We start from the raw sequence: 18,492 nt of genomic DNA, 5'->3' as shown, positions 1-18,492 counted from the left end.
CCGCTCTGTCGCGATCGCTCCCCGGAGCTGAAGAACGGGGAGAGCCGTATGTAAACACGGCTTCCCTGTGCTTCACTGTGGCGGCGCATCGATCGTGTCATCCCCTTTATAGTGGAGACACAATCGATGACGTCAGTCCTACAGCCACACCCCCCTACAGTTGTAAACACACACTAGGTGCACCCTAAATCCTACAGCGCCCCCTGTGGTTAACTCCCAAACTGCAACTGTCATTTTCACAATAAAGAATGCAATTTAAATGCATTTTTTGCTGTGAAAATGACAATGGTTCCAAAAATGTGTCAAAATTGTAATGTCGCAGTCACGAAAAAAATCGCTGATCGCCGCCATTAGTAGTAAAAAAAATAAAAATTAATAAAAATGCAATAAAACTATCCCCTATTTTGTAAACGCTATAAATTTTGCGCAAACCAATCGATAAACGCTTATTGCGATTTTTTTTACTAAAAATAGGTCGAAGAATACGTATCGGCCTAAACTGAGGGAAAAAAATGATTTTATATATGTTTTTGGGGGATATTTATTATAACAAAAAGTAAAAAATATTGAATTTTTTTCAAAATTGTCGCTTTATTTTTGTTTATAGCGCAAAAAATAAAAACCGCAGAGGTGATCAAATACCACCAAAAGAAAGCTCTATTTGTGGGGAAAAAAAGGACGCCAATTTTGTTTGGGGGCCACATCGCATGACCGCGCAATTGTCTGTTAAAGCGACGCAGTCCCGAACTGTAAAAACACCTTGGGTCTTTAGGCAGCATTTTGGTCCGGGGCTTAAGTGGTTAATGAAGGTAACCAGGGGAGGACCTGCCCTGGAGGAGACCAAGCAAAGCAAGCTAATGTCTCGGGATAGGCCTGGTGAGTTTGTTATAAAGGGATCCACTACTCTGTTTGTCTTGCAGTCCTCCGGATCGGCTTCAAGGCTCTTTTACTGTAAGGCAGGACGTTTGGGACTTAAATCCTGTGGCAGAGGATCCCTGACTATCCATCTTTCGTTCTGAGACGGTCTGTGGCAGAGACTGTTCTTATACTGCTCCTGCATCATCCCGGCTGCTAGGCCATGTGAGAGGAGTCTATCCGGGTGAGCAATACCCACTCAAGAGAGAGTGGTGAATACTGGGACTTTAGATAATTTTGTGCATTCTGTACCGCGTACCTGAATCTTCCCCTTCTCTCTCTACTCTCCACTTTCTTCACAAGTTTTATGCAGAAAAAAATTAAAAGGAGGGCACTAATTGGGGCCCACCTGCGTGAGACTGTGGCCAGCACACACCTGTAGCAATTTTAGCTAGGCTTGGTAAAATATATGTGTGTCCAGATTTATGTTGCAGGTGTGTACGGTCCAATGGGATCACAAGGAAGGTGCTGGAAGACCCAGGTCAGCCTATAAAGAGGCAGCTGCAGTGGGGCTCATTCTCTTCCCCCCCTGGACCGGATCAACAGGACGACGTGCTCCCTCCCACCCTTCCCCAGTCGCGGGTACCTTTTATGTGGTATGAGTCACCTCGGATTCCCGGGGGGACTGTTTGGTTCAAATAAAGATGGTGTTTACTGGCTGCCCGAGTTCTAATAACTGGGCAGTAATCTTGGTAATTGTTGATAAGTGTGAATTGGTAAGTTTACTGAATAAAGTTGTTTAACCACTAGAAAGCCTCGCTATAGACGAAAGACGTCCACAGTGCGGCTCTCAACTGCCGTGTGGACGTCCTTGGACATCCTTTTATGTGCATTCCCAGCGCACACCGCTGGGGGCGCGCAGCAGGGAAACACTGTGCCCGGCGCATCGCTGAGATGCTGATGTGCGTGCCTGGCGGCCGCGATGTCCATCAGGTACCCGCGATCGGCGGTGACAGCAGGGACGTGGAGCTCTGTGTGTAAACACAGAGCTCCACATCCTCTCAGGGAGAGAGGAGACCGATGCTGTGTCCCTTGTACATAGGGACACAGCATCGGGCACCTCCCCCAGTCAGTCCCCCTCCACACACATTTAGAACACACCCAGGGAATACATTTAACCCCTTCCTCACCCCCTAGTGTTAAGCCCTTCCCTGCCAGTCACATTTATACAGTAATTAGTGCATTTTTATAGCACTGATCGCTGTATAAATGTGAATGGTCCCAAAATTGTGTCAAAAGTGTCCGATATGTCCGCCGCAATATCGCAGGCCTGACAAAAAAAAACGCAGATCGCCGCCATTACTAGTAAAAAAAAAAAAAAATCATAAATCTATCCCCTATTTTGTAGGCGCTATAACTTTTGCGCAAACCAATCAATATACGCTTATTGAGATTTTTTTTTAACAAAAATATGTAGAAGAATACGTATCGGCCTAAACCGAGGAAAAAAATATAAAAAAAAGAAATACAATTGGGATATTATTATAACAAAGTAAAAAATATTGGCCCAGATTCAAGAAGCACTTGCGCGGGAGCAAGTGTGATTTGCGCCGCGCAAGTACTGATTTGCTCCCAGGCAAATTTGCGGCTGATTCTGTAAACCAGTTAAGCCTGAAATGCGGCCATTTTCCCGCGCACGCAGCCTCGCTGCTCCGGCGCAATTATAGCGCAATTTTGCGCGGGGTGTAAGTTGCGCCTTCATGGAATTCCCTCAGCGAATATGCAAATTAGGTACTGCCGATGATTCAGAAACATGCGCGTGTGATGCGCATCTTGCGCTGGAAGCGCGCAAGCTTTTTTCCCCGGGCAAACTTGCTCCTGCTAAAAGCAGGGGCAAGTTAGCAAAAGATGGCCAAATGTCATCTGCAGGAGCGCGCAACTTCAGCAGCACCTAGACAGACGAGCTGAACAAGCAGAGCACCCACATTTTCGGGACCTCACATCTGTGCACCAACATGCCAGGGGCAGCTATGGTTCTTGATATTCTATTGACTGAGCCGACTCGTAGGAGGGCACGGGAGAGGATTTACAGAGGGCGCTACAACCTTTTTGAGATGAGTGATAATGAGGTGTATCGCATGTTTCGCTTCAGCCCTGAAGTCATCCTTGAGTTGGTAACAATCCTGCAGGATGACATCAGCAGCCCGACCCATCGGGGACAGGCAGTGCAGCCACTGGTGAAGGTAGTGGCAACCCTTCATTTTTTGGCAAGTGGCTCATTTCAGCGCACAGGTGGAATGGTGGCGGGGATGTCCCAATCCAGCATGAGCAGGTGTGTGCACCAAGTGATCCCTGCAATACTCAGACGCATGGGCACACAATTTATCAAACCAACCACGGCTGACCTGCGGCAGAAGGCAATCAGTGATTTTTATGAAATAGACAGATTCCCACGCACTGTGGGTGCAATAGATTGTACCCATGTGGCACTACGCCCCCCCCGGCTCCTCGAGCATATCTACTGCAACAGGAAGCATTGGCATTCGATAAATGTGCAGGTGATTGTGGATGCACATGGCATCATATGGCATGTCCGTGCCAAACACCCAGGGTCAAGCCATGACAGTTTTATTTACCGACACAGCCCCATCCCAACCGAGTTTGACCAGAACATGTATGGAGACAGCTGGCTGATTGGTGAGTGACATGGGTGTCAGGTATGACTGCCCCCCCCCCCATGATGCAGACATCACAAGGGGCACATGCACGACTAACATCCTCCTGTCTTTTCCCTTCCAGGTGACTCTGCATATGCCCTGGGACCTCACATGATGACCCCATTTCGTAACCCTCAAACACCAGGAGAGGAAAGATTTAACGAAGCCCATGCACGTACCCGTGCGGTGGTGGAGCGCACATTTGGCATCCTTAAATCTCGATTCAGATGTCTGGATAAATCAGGGGGGACCCTGTTGTATTCACCCAACTTTGTGTGCCAAATCATCGGGGCATGTTGTATTCTCCACAATTTTGCTGAGAGAAGGGGCATGCACATTGAGCTACGCAATGACCTTACCCCCGAACCACGCAACCCCCCCCCCCCCAAGAAACACTACCGGATCTTCTGAGGGAAGAGCAATCCGGAATGGTCTTGTGGAACGTCTCTTTGCACATTAAACACACCCTGATCTTGTCACAAGTATAATGCATGTATGCACACCACTGTAGTCCCTAGCACACACACGACACATGCACCCCAAATTGGATTAGACCCAACAATACCCCATGGTATTAGGGAGCAGCAACGCCGCGTCAAGGCTCCAATTATGTTGCTGTCCATTCATACACCTTTCACATGGCAGAGGGTGACACCCCTTTTCCAGCAGGAGTGCCACCCCCCCCCCCCCCATTCACACACCAGTCACACTGTAGTATACACTCCTCACCGTGTGTAGGGACTACAAATAAATATAAAAGCTCATATTCTGAGCATCTATAAAAAAAATAAAACTCATATTCTGAGCATATATAAAAAAAATAAAAAACTCATATTCTGATCATATAATAATTGTAGAAAATATATCATTTTTTGGATTTCTTCTTTGGACCAAGGGTGCCCCGGCTCTGGCTCCTCAATCTCTGTGGTGCGGAGGAGGCATGGGGTGGGGATGGAGGGGGGGGAGGAGCATCAACCCCTACTTCCAGACTCCTCGCAGGTGGTGGCTGCATGCCCTCCATGGCGTTGGCCAGGCGGGCGAGGATGGTGTTGGTCTGGGCCAACATCCGCATTTGGCGGGTGGTGGTATCCCGCTGATGACGGCGGGTAACTCTCCCCTCCTCCTGCACTGCAGCGGTGTTGGCCTGCACAGCAGCGGTGTTGGCCTCCACCGCAGCTGCCATCCTGCTTAATAAAGCGGGGGCGTTCTCCTGAGCCACCAAGCAGGTGACTATGGCCTTGGAGTTGCCACTTATTTCCGCCAGGCTCTGTGAGACATGTTTGTCCCGGTCTGCATGCAGGGTGAGGGCATGCTGCACAGAGGTGGAGGTGGATGCCATGCTGTCCGCCAGACGTCGAACATCTCCCACCATGGCCCCTATATGGCGGGTCTGCAGGACCTGCTCCTCCAGCAGACCGTCACGGAGGCTGGAGGATATATGCCTTGTTTTGGACAGAGCCTTCCTGGGAGGAGAGGCTCGGGCACGGACAGAGGGAGAAGGGGAGGGGTCCACAATGGAGGGGCTTGCCCTGGAGGGGCTTGCCCTGGAGGGGGATGACGTGCTGGGCGGGGGGGGTGGTGGGTTGCTCAGGGATGGTGGTATCCTCCTGGAGGGAGCCAGAGTCCTCCTGGATGAGGAAAAAGGAATCCTCCTCCAAAACAACTTCCTCCACCATACTTGGCCCCGGTAGGATCTCCTCCTGGACCAGCATTGCCATAATGTCCATGGGGCCTGACTGGACCCCTGGCTCAGGTATGGATGTCGTGGGTGGCCCCGCAGCCGAAGATGGCCCAGCTTCATCATCCTCATCACCACCTGTGGATGACACCAAAACGAAATTTTTTGCTGGTGCAACACACTGCTCACATGTTCACTTCTACCCCCTCCCATGATGCACAGCAGATATGAAACAAAAATAATAGTTCCATCTTCACTTCTACCCACAAATATGTTCACTTCTACCCCCTCCCATGATGCACAGCAGATATGAAACAAAAATAATAGTTCCATCTTCACTTCTACCCACAAATATGTTCACTTCTACCCCCTCCCATGATGCACAGCAGATATGAAACAAAAATAACTTACCAGTCCCCAAGTTCCCAACAGTGGAGTCGTACCCTTCAAGTCCCTCCACCTGCTCCTGCACAAAAGTTTGGGCAATAAGCTCCTCCTCATGATTTAGGCGGATCTTACATCGCGGTCCACCTCCCGTGCCACCGGTATGTTTTCGGATAAGAGCCAGTTTATCCCGGACCCTGCGCCTCATATCATTCAGTTTTTTTTTAATGTCATCCCAGGAACGAACTTCATTACCCAGGGCATTGATGTCCAGGGCTATGGCTTCAAAGATAGCCCTCCTTTGGGCAACGGTGGTGTTTGCCCGCTGGGCACCATATAGGAGTTCTTTATGTTGCTGGAGTGCAGCAATTAAGATGTCCATCTCCGCAGCCACGAAGTTTGCCTTTCTTTTTTTAGTTCCTTTGGGAGGTGCCATCTCTTCAAAATGGGCTGAATTTCCTTGCTCAGGGGGGGTTGGAAAAAGCAGGATGAAATTCAGCAAAGAACCTGCGCAAGTCTGCTCCTATTTATTTGCTCAGTGCAAGCAGCTGAGCAGGATTTGCCCTGAAAGTATGCTAGGCGCAGTTTGACGCATGCGCAGACGGCAGCGCTCTAACTGCGCATGCGTGCGCCCGGCGCAAACCTCTGCTGAGCCGAAAAATCCTCATTTACATAGGGGCACACCCACTTTGACTTGCGCGGCCTTGCGCCCTCAGCTTTGCCTTAAACAGGAGCAAATTAACTGAACAAACGATTCCTGAATCAGGTGGCAATTTGGCAAAATTGCCCCAGCGCAGAGAAATTCAGCTGAGCAGCTCATGTGTAAGTAATGGGCAAATCTACCTGAATCTGGGCCATTGTGTTTTTTTTTTTTAATTTTCTGTCTTTTTTTGTTTATAGCGCAAAAAATAAAAATCGCAGAGATGATCAAATACCACCAAAAGAAAAGTTCTATTTGTGGGATAAAAATGATAAAAATATAATTTGGGTACAGTGTTGTATGACCGTGCAATTGTCATTCAAAATGTGTCAGCACTGAAAATTGGTCTGGGCACGAAGGGGGTTTAAGTGCCCAGTAATGAAGCGGTTAATATGGTTGTAAACCAATAAAGGTACCGCGCAGGGGCGTCATTAGGGGTGGGCTGAGGAGGCTGGAGCCTCGAATGTCCAGCCGAAAAGCCTTGAGTCTCGGGCATGCCGAAGTAAATTAGTAGCCCGAGTGCCCGAGCGCCGCCGAGCAGGGACCATTCATTTGTCGAGTTTGCCCGAAGGGACACAGCAGGTCCTGCCTTCTGGAACCTGCAGCGCCTATGATGGACGTCCCACTGGTCCAATCCGGGACCGCGGGACGTGTAACGCCCATCATATGCGCTGCAAGCTCAGAAGGCGGGAATTACAATGCCGCCCAGCGCGACATGATGCGGCTCTCCTCCTCGACTCCTGAGGGCGATATGTACAGGGTCACGATCACCCCAGGCACATTGGGCGCGACAGCGCTGCACCCCACATCCCAGCTCTCTTCATCGGCTCTCCTTTCCTACTCAGCTCCTGAGCCTCCTCGAGTCCTCTGGCTGCATCTCTACCACGGCTGAGGTAGTTCACTTAGTGTTAGTGTATGTTGATCAGTGATTGTGTATGTAGGTCAGGTAGACCCTCCAACACATCACAGCACCTCTTACCTTTACATACATTCAGTTCTGGAGGTGCCGGAACTGCATTCCCCCGCGTTCCCGCTGAAAAAAAGCCCCGGCGCCACTTATACATCTATTTACAGGTGTTGCGTGAATACCTGTACCAGTGCCCCCCATTTGTTTCTATTGCAACAAGCGGCTTCACTGACACAGCCGCTGTGTCCTAATATAAATGGAGGTTCCCGAACGCATGCAGAGTGCAACCGCGTGTCGCAATAGATATAAATTGGAAACCAACATGGAGATGCACTCAACACCTGTGCATCCTGGTGGCGGGAAAACACGGACCTGCACAGGGCCCGCGAGTGACTGGAACTTATTATACTTCCGAGATAACTTCTCCCACATTCAGAAAAGTAAAGCATGCCTGTATTAGATCATTGTGACCTGTGTGCTTTTCATATATTTGTATTTATAAACGTGACATTATAATACACTATGGCAGTGTTGGTGACACTCTTTTGTGTCTCATTAGATTTGACTTGTGTGACCAAATGTGGAGGTTGCGGCCAGGTGTGTGTGTGACAGGCGATGTGTGTACACCGGGGACAAGGTGTGTTTTCATTCTCCTCAGCCCCCTGTTGTTAGAGGAAGTGCTGGAAGCTCAGACATATTCCCCATACAGCCGCCACTCCCTGCTCAGTACTGTCACAGGGTCCGTCAGTCACCACACTGTCCTGTCCCTCATAACACCACAGACTCCAGCGTGTGAATGACCGGCCTCAGAGGAGGAGGTGCCATTTACAGCTGGAGGCAGAGGGAGGGGGACCCGTCCCGCCCTTCTAGGACAAGACATGAGAGTGGGAGCCGAGTCCGGGCGCCTTATTACACACTGTGACACCGTGGAGATACAGGGCAGGGCAGTGGGGCACCGCCACCACTCACATGGGGAGAACATCACTCAGCAACACGGGCCATGACTGATCCCCGCACAGGACTCCCAGTGGGAACTCCATGACAGGGTGCTGGAGGGATGCCAGGAAAGTTACTTTTTATATCAACTCAGCAGCTCCTCTGACTACATACAGATCCCTGGATACAGAGCATGCATTGAGAGCAGGCTACTTTCTTTACTGATTACATACCGATCCATAGAGCCTGCATTGAGATCAGACTGTATTCTGTACTGATTACATACAGATCTGTAGAGACTGCACTGAGAGCAGACTACATTCTGTACTTACTACATACAGAGCCTGCATTGAGATCAGACTATTTTATTTACTGATTACATACCGATGCATAGAGCCTGCATTGAGATCAGACTACTATCTGTACTGATTATATACAGATCCATAGAGCCTGCATTGAGATCAGACTGTATTCTGTACTGATTACATACCGATCCATAGAGCTTGCATTGAGATCAGACTGTATTCTGTACTGATTACATACAGATCTGTAGAGACTGCATTGAGATCAGACTACTTTCTGTACTGATGATATACAGATCGGATCCATAGAGCCTGCATTGAGATCAGACTACTATCTGTACTGATTATAGACATATCTCATCCATAGAGCCTGCATTGAGATCAGACTGTATTCTGTACTGACTACATACAGATCCATAGAGCCTGCATTGAGATCAGACTGTATTCTGCACTGATTACATACAGATCTGTAGAGACTGCATTGAGAGCAGACTACATTCTGTACTGAGTACTGACTACATACAGATCCACAGAGCCTGCATTGAGAGCAGAGTACAAATCTGTACTGATTACTTACAGATCCATAGAGCATGCATTGAGATCAGACTACTATCTGTACTGAATACATACAGATCCCTGGACACAGAGCCTGCATTGAGAGAGCAGACTACAAATCTGTACTGATTACATACCGATCCATAGATATAGAGTCTGCATTGAAATCAGACTGTATTCCATACTGATTACATATAGATTCATAAAGTCTGCATTGAGATCAGACTACTTTTTGTACTGATTACATACAGATCCATAGAATCTGCATTGAGATCAGACTCTGTACTGATTACATACACACAGATCCATAGAGCCTGCATTGAGATTATACTGTATTCTGTACTGATTACATACAGATCCATAGAGCCTGCATTGAGATCAGACTATATTCTGTACTGATTACATATAGATCTATAGAGCATGCATTGAGATCAGACTACTTTCTTTACTGATTACATACAGATCCATAGAGCCTGCATTGAGATCAGACTATATTCTGTACTGATTACATATAGATCTATAGAGCCTGCATTGAGATCAGACTATATTCTGTACTGATTACATATAGATCTATAGAGCCTGCATTGAGATCAGACTATATTCTGTACTGATTACATATAGATCTATAGAGCATGCATTGAGATCAGACTATATTCTGTACTGATTACATACAGATCCATAGAGCATGCACTAAAATCTGAATATATTCTCTACTGATTACATACAGATCCATAGACATATAACTTGTATATAGCCTCAGACTATATTCTACACTGATCAGTAAACGTCCACTGACTCTACAGCTGCTGCAGGTGACATCTCTCACATGACTCTCTAGAATCTATTGGAGGAGCTGCTCTTCTGTTTATTCTGTGACATGCAGGACAGATGAGATGAGCCCTGTGTCCTGCTTTACCCTTTTATATAGTGTGGATTCAATCTAAGGGGTTGATCAGAGAACTCCCCCCCCCCCCTCTCCAACCCCCAGTGACTATACAGAGTCCTGTCCAATGTGGGGAGGGACAGAAGCAGCACCTGTCAGTATGGAAAGCAATGGGCTCTATGCTTCACCGCAGGCACCTGCAGAGATGGGGGTTTGCAGCCAGGCTGGATCAGGGGGGGGAAGTTCAGTGTACCCCATCATCGGGGATGCCGGGGGTCAATTCTGCCCCTGAACCCCCAGGAGGAGGAGAGGGATCCCAATGGATCAGCAAGCAAAGATCGCTGAGAGTGGTGTATGTCTTGATTGACAGCATGAAGTCAGCCATGGGGGGCAGCCCTGAATCTGGAGCCCTGCAATGTCTGCACCGAGCCTGTGAGAGCGAGGGGGCGCAGCTGACCAGTGTGAACTTTGGGGAGCTGGATTTCGGGGAGACGGAGGTGCTGGACACCTTCTACGATGCAGGTAAGACACCCGATCAGCATGGATATGAGACGCTGACATGTTTCACCTTTTTTTTGTTTAAAAATGTAAATAGTACATTGTGGAAGAGGCTGAGTTTTATGGGGCGAAGATGTTCATTTTAAAGCATATCTAAACCCTCTGAAGCTTGATTGGCTTGCAAGCCAAATGGACTGCTGGCTATCGTATTCAGACAGCCAGCCCCAGCAGCTGTCAGAATACCCAAACAGTGGATGCAGTTGATTTTATGCAGGTGCTGTTCAGCCTACAATTCTCTGCCTAGCTTCTTCAACAAATGTCAATTGAATCTAGAAGTATAAGTGCGGGTGGAAGGTTTGTATCTCAATTGCATTACATCCCTTATATTGCATAGTGAAAGTCGTACCAAAAATTGGAATAAGATTTTCATGGTGCTTAGTTTATAACCAAACAAAGATAACAGTTAAAATTGGACAATTTTTATTACAAATATTACATAAAATCCGTAAAAAATTGTTTTGAAGAGATTCCTAGTAGACAGCCACTTCACACTCTATGGTGATATTGACAAGATCCTTTACACAACTTCTTCTACATGTTTCGCCAACATGGCTTCTTCAGGAATATGTGTGTGTGTGTGTGTAGGATACAAAGAAAAATACAAAAACATTCATGTTAGATGCGTCAATTGAACAATCAAACATTTGTTGAGCTGGATGTGTCGACAATAGCTCGAGTTTGCCCAATTCAAGAAACGGGACGAAATTCAAGCCATGTATGCCCCCCCCCCATCCGGAGAACACAATGGCTATGCAGAAGGGATTACCCAATCAACAATTCTCTTTCCTGTGACACGTGATTGCAGGAATGAAAAACGCTCCATGCATGGCTTTAGGGCTTATTTACACACTGACATCCTTGTGTGTTGTGTTAATGCATTTGTGTGTTTTTCCATGTTGTAACATGCATTGCTTTAGCAACACACCAAAACATCTGAGAAAATGGACATATAGGGCCAGATCCACAAAGAACTTACGCCGGCGTATCTATTGATATGCCGCGTAAGTTCTACGATGCCCCGTCGTATCTTTGTTTTGTATCCACAAAACAAGATACGACTAAATGTGGGCTCAATCCGACTGACGTACGTCTTAGTACGCCGTCGGATCTTAGGTGCATATTTACGCTGGCCGCTAGGTGGCGCTTCCGTTGATTTCCGCGTAGAGTATGCAAATTAGCTAGATACGCCGATCCTCAAACGTACGTCCGCCCGGCGCATTTTTTACGTTGTTTACGTAAGGCTTTTTTTGGCGTAACGTTACCCCTGGGTCTATGAGGCGTACTCAATGTTAAGTATGGACGTCGGGACAGCGTCGAATTTTCCGTCGTTTGCGTAAAACGTTCGCGAATAGGGCTTTGCGTAAATTACGTTCACGTCAAAAGCATTGACTATTTGCGACGTGATTTCAAACTTGCGCACTGGGATACCCCCACGGACCGCGCATGCGTCGTTAAAAAAAAAAACGTCATTTACGTGGGGTCAAGATGAATTAACATAAAACATGCCCACATCTTAGTCATTTGAATTGCGCGCCACTAGGGCATGCGCAGTGGGCACCCGGCTATGAAGCCACAAGCTGTCACAGACGAGTGCCCATGGTGAATATTCCGGCACTGCCGAGGGAGGACATAGGGTGAAAACAGCAGGGGTGGTTGCACCACTAGATCGTAGGTGAGTGGTTGCTTAAAAGTCAGCAGCTACAGTTTTTGTAGCTGCTGACTTTTAATTTTCACTGAAGAGACTGGAGCTCCACTTTAAGGTGCGTTGTGGTAACTCTTGCAATGCACTGCAGCGCAAGAGTCAGACTAAAATTTGGGATTTTGGATCAGTGGTACAAATAGAGAGTAAATTTCTCCATTGGGGACACGGACAGCAATAAAAACTTGGCAGAAGTTCTAATCTTTCCCCTAGAGATACACTGCAAAAGAAAAATGTTCTTTTATTGAAACATAGACATTAAAAAATGTTACAAGTTTTTGTTTAGATGATTGCTTCCTTGAAGTCATCTTACCGTTCATATTCCGGGAATTCTTAGACCCCTTTCACACTGAGGTGGTTTTAGGCGTTTTAGAGCGAGATATAGCCTCTAAATAACGCCTGAAAACTGCCTCCCATTTATTTCAGTGTGTCTTTTCACCCCAGGGGCGGTGCGCTTGCGGGACGTTTGGAAAATTCCTGCAAGCAGCGTCCTTGGGGCGGTTTGAGAGCGCTGTATGCAATGCTCCCAAAACCCCTTGCCCATTGAAATGAATGGGCAGTGCTTCCAAAGTGCCTGAATAGCGCTCCGGAAGCATCACAACACGGGGGCATTTAAGCCCTTCTTTTGGGGTTAGAAAGCGCCCCGGTAGCGGCCGAAAAAAAAGCACAGCTTAAACAGCGATGCTGTAGCGCTAATGTGGCCGCAGCTCAGTGTGAAAAGGCTCTGACTTCTGCAATGTTTATTGACGCGGTGCCAGTGGGAGTGAACAGTGCCCCATCTTTGGTATTTGGGTGAGGAATAGTGCCCAATTGTTGGTGTCGGTGGGAAAAATAGCACCCTGTTGTTGTCAGTGGCAGAAATGATGCCCCATTGTTGGCGTCAGTGGGCAGAATAGTGTCTCGTATCAGTGGGATGAATAGTACCCCAAGGGGGCCAAATAAAGGCAATCAAAGCGCCACATCTAGCCCCCGGGCTGCAGTTTGGAGACCCCCGCTCTACAGAATGATATACCAGATCCATGGTGGCCTATGGTATGTGATGCAGGATGGCGTTTGCTGTGAGTAGGTGATGTCCAGGCAGGTATTTATTGTCAATCCATGAACACAGGTTACCCTTCTCAGACAGTTTCCACATGGGACACATTGCCCATTCTCTGCTGTCATTGGCTGAAGCGAGCCAAGTGGAGTGGTAGGGGGCTGAAGAGAAGGTAAGAATGTGGAGCTGGCATTGTAGAAAATTGGGTGAACCTAATGGTTGGGCCCCCATGGCTGTTAGAACCTAGAACTCAGATATAGAGATACAGTGCCTTGAAAAAGTATTCATACCATTCGAAATTTTCCACATTTTGTCATGTTACAACCAAAAAACGTCAATGTATATTATTGGGATTTTATGTGATAGACCAACACAAAGTGGCACCTAATTGTGAAGTGGAATGATAAATGGTTTTCAATTTTTTTTACAATTACATATATGAAAAGTGTGGCTTGCAGTTGTATTCAGCCCCCTTTACTCTGATACCCCTACTGTAACTAAAATCTGGTGCATGGGTGTTCAACCTGTGGCCCTCCAGCTGTTACAAAACTACAAGTCCCATGAGGCATTGCATTAACCATAAGAAGTCCTGTTTGCAAGAAGCTATGTGGGGGACAGAGCTAACATGTGGAAGAAGGTGTTCTGGTCAGATGAGACCAACATTTTACTTTTTGCCCTTTAAGCAAAACGCTGTGTGGCGAAAAACTAACACTGCACATCACCCGAACACACTATCCCCACCGTGAAACATGGTGGTGGCAGCATCATGTTGTGGGGATATATTTCTTCAGCAGGGACAGGAAAGCTGGTCAGGGTTGATGGGAATATGGAGGGAGCCAAATGTAGGGCAATCTTAGAGGAAAACCTCTTAGGCCTTGTACACACGACCGTTTTCCTCGACAGAATCCATCAAGAAACATGGTGGCAGAGCTTTTTTGCAGAGGAAAACGGTCGTGTGTATGTTTTTCATCGAGAAAACTGTCGAGGAACTCGACGAGAAAAAAAGAGAACAAGTTCTCTTTTTCCTCGACGGGAGTCTCAATTTCCTCGTCGTGTTCCTCTTCGGGCTGGTTTTCGACGAGAAACACGCTCGTGTGTATGCTAAGAAACCCGCGCATGCTCAGAATAAAGTATGAGACGGGAGCGCACCTTCGGTAAAAGTAGCGTTTGTAATGAGGTCAACAATCTAGTTAACGACCACCTAGGTTCTACAGAGCATGAAACCATGGGGCGGTGAACCCAACGCCTTTTGAGAAAAAAGTGTCGTCCTCTTCTTCAGGGTTTTATCTATAAAACATTCAGTATTCTAATGCTGCGTACACATGATCGAAATTTCCGACAAGAAATGTTCGATGTGAGCATTTCTGTCAGGATTTCCAACAGCAAAAATTTGAGAGCTGGTTCTCAAATTTTCCGACGGCAAAGGTCGGAAATTTTGATCGTCTGAATACAAATCCGACGCACGAAAATCCTACGTATGCTCGGAATCATTGAACTTAATTTTTCTCAGCTCGTCGTAGTGTTGTACGTGACTGCGTTCTTGACATTCGGAATTTCCGTCAACGTTTGTGTGACCGTGTGTATGCAACACAAGTTTGAGCCAAAATTCAGTCGGAAAAAAATCCACGGTTTTGTTGTCGGAATTTCCGATCGTGTGTACGCGGCATTAGTATATGTCCTGTGACGTAAAAAATTTGTACTACAACCATTTTATTCTCCAGGGTGTCTTCTTTCAGAAAATATATCATTTTTGGGGAGGTTTTAACTAACCTTCAGACCTAAAACAATTTTTTAACCATGTGTGCAAAAAAATGCAGAAACATCTCTGGCAGTGGAAAGGTTAAATGTAGTCTTCAGTTAGAAATGAAAATGAAGTCCTGAGATGTGTAAAGGAGCCCAGCCCACATGCCTGGGGCCTTAGATTGTCATTCAGACGTTGCTATGTTTACCTGAATTGATCGTTCTGTTTTTGGTAGCTCAGCATTACGTCTCCTGACACTGTTTACAGCAATCTACAAGAAAGATATATTTATACAGGTAAAAGGTAAGAAAAGAGATAGTTTTACTGATATAAAGCAGAGCAGTATACATTGTGGTGGGTAGGCTTTTTCTATAATGTGTGAGTACACACAGCAAGCATAGTTCCATATTATGGCACAACCACCTCCCAAAGTGCCTGCTCCATGGATGTGGCATTCGAAATCTCCCCGCATCACACCATTTCTTTCTCTCATGAGGTCTTCTTCTGTTTTCGGGTCCTTCACCCTCTTTCTCCAGCCTGCCCAGGATATGACTCCGCTGCATACAGGACTAATGGGCTGAACATTGGACAAAATCAGCCGGTACAGTAGATACCAGGAGACATTTGGCCCCTGTTTACAGGTCCTTGTTGGACCGAAGCCGTTTTCATGACCGGCTTCCGTCGAACGAGCATGCTCTAAAACAGCCGCGATCGGCATCTGATCAGCGCTCTCAGGCAATATGCTCAGCTCAAATATTGGCAATTTCTGATGAATTGGCTGAAATTTGAGCCATGGATGGCCCTGTTTGCACCACTTGGCCGGCTCCACAAACTTCAATTGAAAAATGGAAGGAGGTGGGTGGAAAACTGTCAGCCGATAGTGACTATTAAGCCTCGTACACACGACCGAGGAACTCGACGGGCGAAACACATCGTTTTCCTCGTCGAGTTCCTTGTTAGGCTGTCGAGGAACTCGTCAAGGCAAGTTTCTCCATTCCCGTAGAGGAAATAGAGAACTTGCTCTCTCTTTGGCTCGTCGAGTTTCTCGACAGTTTCCTCGACGAAAATGTACACACGACCGGTTTCCTCGGCAAAAAAATATCTCCCAGCAAGTTTTTTGCTGTTTTTTGCCGAGAAACTCGGTCGTGTGTACGAGGCCTTACAGTTTGGTTGTTCAGGCAGCCGCAGGTGGTGACTATCTAAATACAATGGCACAAGGAAGATTCCTCCATGCATGCCATTTAGCACAGATGTGGGAATTGAGAAATCTACAAGTGTATGGCCAGCATTACAGCAATACATACAGCACCAAAGCATGCCAAGGTTGTACACAGAGCTGTAAATTGTACACTGAGCTTTGCATGCACGACTCAGTGTACAAACTGGAGAAAAGTGCTATTAGGCAAGGTGGATGCTTTTATGGCAAAACAGACACAGAGAGAGGACTTTATCACAACTAGAATAGACCAAATCGTGAGCAACTGTGCATGGCAACCAATCAGCTTCTAGATTTCCCTTTTAAAGCTTAAAAGATAAGTTCACCTTTCATAACATTTGTGGTGTAATATGTAACATGTTATGAATGCACTGGCCCCCGCACCTCCCCGATCCTCGTTGTGCCAGCTACATAGTTACATAGTTATTACATAGTTATTCCACTGCATAGCTTGGTGTCATCTGCAAAGACAGAAATGTTACTTTTGATCTCAGACCCAATATCATTTATAAAGATATTAAAAAGTAAGGGTCCCAACACTGAACCTTGGGGTACACCACTGATAACCTTAGACTAGGGGTGCCCAACCAGTGGCCCAGGGGCCACATGTGGCCCACGGAGCCCTCTGATGTGGCCCGCAACCTCCTGCTCTGGGATGGAATAAAATAGAATAGAATACTGTTATTAAAGGTAGAGTGTATATATGGGCATATCTGTTCTGCAGTGGTTACTGGGCTACTTTCAAACTAATCCACAGGTGCAGAGAAGTGCACCTGTGGGTTACCTGCACTAAGCCAAAGACTTCTATTACCTGCTAGTTTGGTGAGCTTTCTGAAAGTTCACCACACCTACAGGATATAATAGAAGTTCATGGCAAAGTGCAGCTAACCTGCAGGAAAGCCACAGGTAAACTGTGCTGCACCTGTGATGCGGGTAAACAACAGTGCGTCAGTGTGAAAGCAGCCTAAGGCCCCTGTCACCCGGGGCGGATCAGTAATGATCCGCCCCGTGAACCTCCGCTTGCTCAGCGGGGATCGCTCCGTTGATCACCGCTGAGCCAGCGGGTTGACAGGGCGGTCATCCGCGGGTCCATAGAGGAGCACGGAGCGCCCGTACAGGTCCGCCTAAAAAACTGGCAGACGGACCTGAACGGGCTGCCCGTATGAAAGAGCCCTTTGGCTCCTTTCACACGGTCAGTCCGACCCAATCGGACCCTCCATTCACCTCTAAGGAGTGGAAGATGTAAATGGATTGTGTCGTTTACAACCGCCTGCCTCCAATCCGATCTGCAAAACAAAATAAAAAGTGAGTAGAGTGGACTCTATAGAGCCGAGTGGGCTGCCATCCACCCACTCCGCTCATTGTGGCCCGTGACCAGTTACCAAGTCGCATAAGTGGCCCTTGCTCTTCAAAAGGTTGGGCAGCCCTGCCTTAGACCATTCAGAGTAATGCCACGTACACACGACCGTTTTTCATGACAAGGAAAAATGCATTTTTTTAAATTGGTCTTGAAAAGCGGTCGTGTGTAGGCTCTAGAGCATTTTTCTCGACGAGAAAAATGGCCGTTAAAAATCTAGAACTGCTCTATTTTTTCTCGCCGTTTTACACGTTGTGAAAAACGGTCGTGTGTACGCTTTAATGAGGGGGAAAAACGTGCATGCTCAGAAGCAAGTAATGAGACGGGGAAATTAGCATAAGCAGCCCAAAGGGTGGCGCCATTCGAATGGAACTTCCCCTTTATAGTGCCGTCGTACGTGTTGTACGTCAACGCGCTTTGCTCGAGCATTTTTTTTCACGATCGTCTGTAGGCAAGGCAGGCTTGAGAGGAATCACGTAGAGAAAAGCGTAGTTTTTTTCCATGACATGAATAACGGTCGTGTGTACGCGGCATAAGAATCATTAACCACGACTCTCTGAATTCTGTCCTTTAGCCAGTTTTCTATCCATTTACAAACTGATATTTCCAATCCTGTAGACTTTACCTTACACATTAGCCGTGTGTGCGGGGGTTCTTCTCCACCTGATAGCTGTTAAAGCGGGGGTTCACCCCAAAAAAAATGTTTAACGTTACATTCACCCGAGTTGTCAGCGCGTCACGAGTTGCCGAAAGAAGCCGGACTGCGAGTCTGCTCTATACGGCGCCTGCGCACCGCCGTTCGGCTTCTTTCGACAACTCGTGACGCACAGTATGCGACGGTCGGAAGCCTGTCAATCAATTAGGAACGCCCAGTCCCGCAGAAGACATACCCGGAAGCGGCGGTGAAAATACGGTATGTACGGGGATAGAATAAAAAAAAACAGCCGATTGTCATTCTGACAACTCGG

At 47.1% G+C, this 18,492-nt stretch overlaps 1 protein-coding gene across 1 annotated transcript in view; it reads left to right on the top strand.

Moving 5' to 3' along the window:
- Positions 1 to 8,020: 8,020 nt before the first annotated feature.
- The window catches only part of MAP3K15 (mitogen-activated protein kinase kinase kinase 15), a 245,839-nt gene continuing 235,367 nt past the window's right edge, over positions 8,021 to 18,492 (top strand). The window contains exon 1 of the mRNA XM_040338224.1: positions 8,021 to 10,439. Coding sequence (XP_040194158.1) covers positions 10,088 to 10,439 — 352 coding nt within the window. The 5' untranslated portion in view covers positions 8,021 to 10,087. The remainder of the gene's footprint in view (positions 10,440 to 18,492) is intronic.

This window comes from Rana temporaria, chromosome 2 (genome assembly GCF_905171775.1).
Source record: "Rana temporaria chromosome 2, aRanTem1.1, whole genome shotgun sequence".
Taxonomy (NCBI): Eukaryota; Metazoa; Chordata; class Amphibia; order Anura; family Ranidae; genus Rana; species Rana temporaria.
The sequence above is the reverse complement of the archived record's forward strand: the minus strand, read 5'-3'. Positions and strand labels throughout refer to the sequence as shown.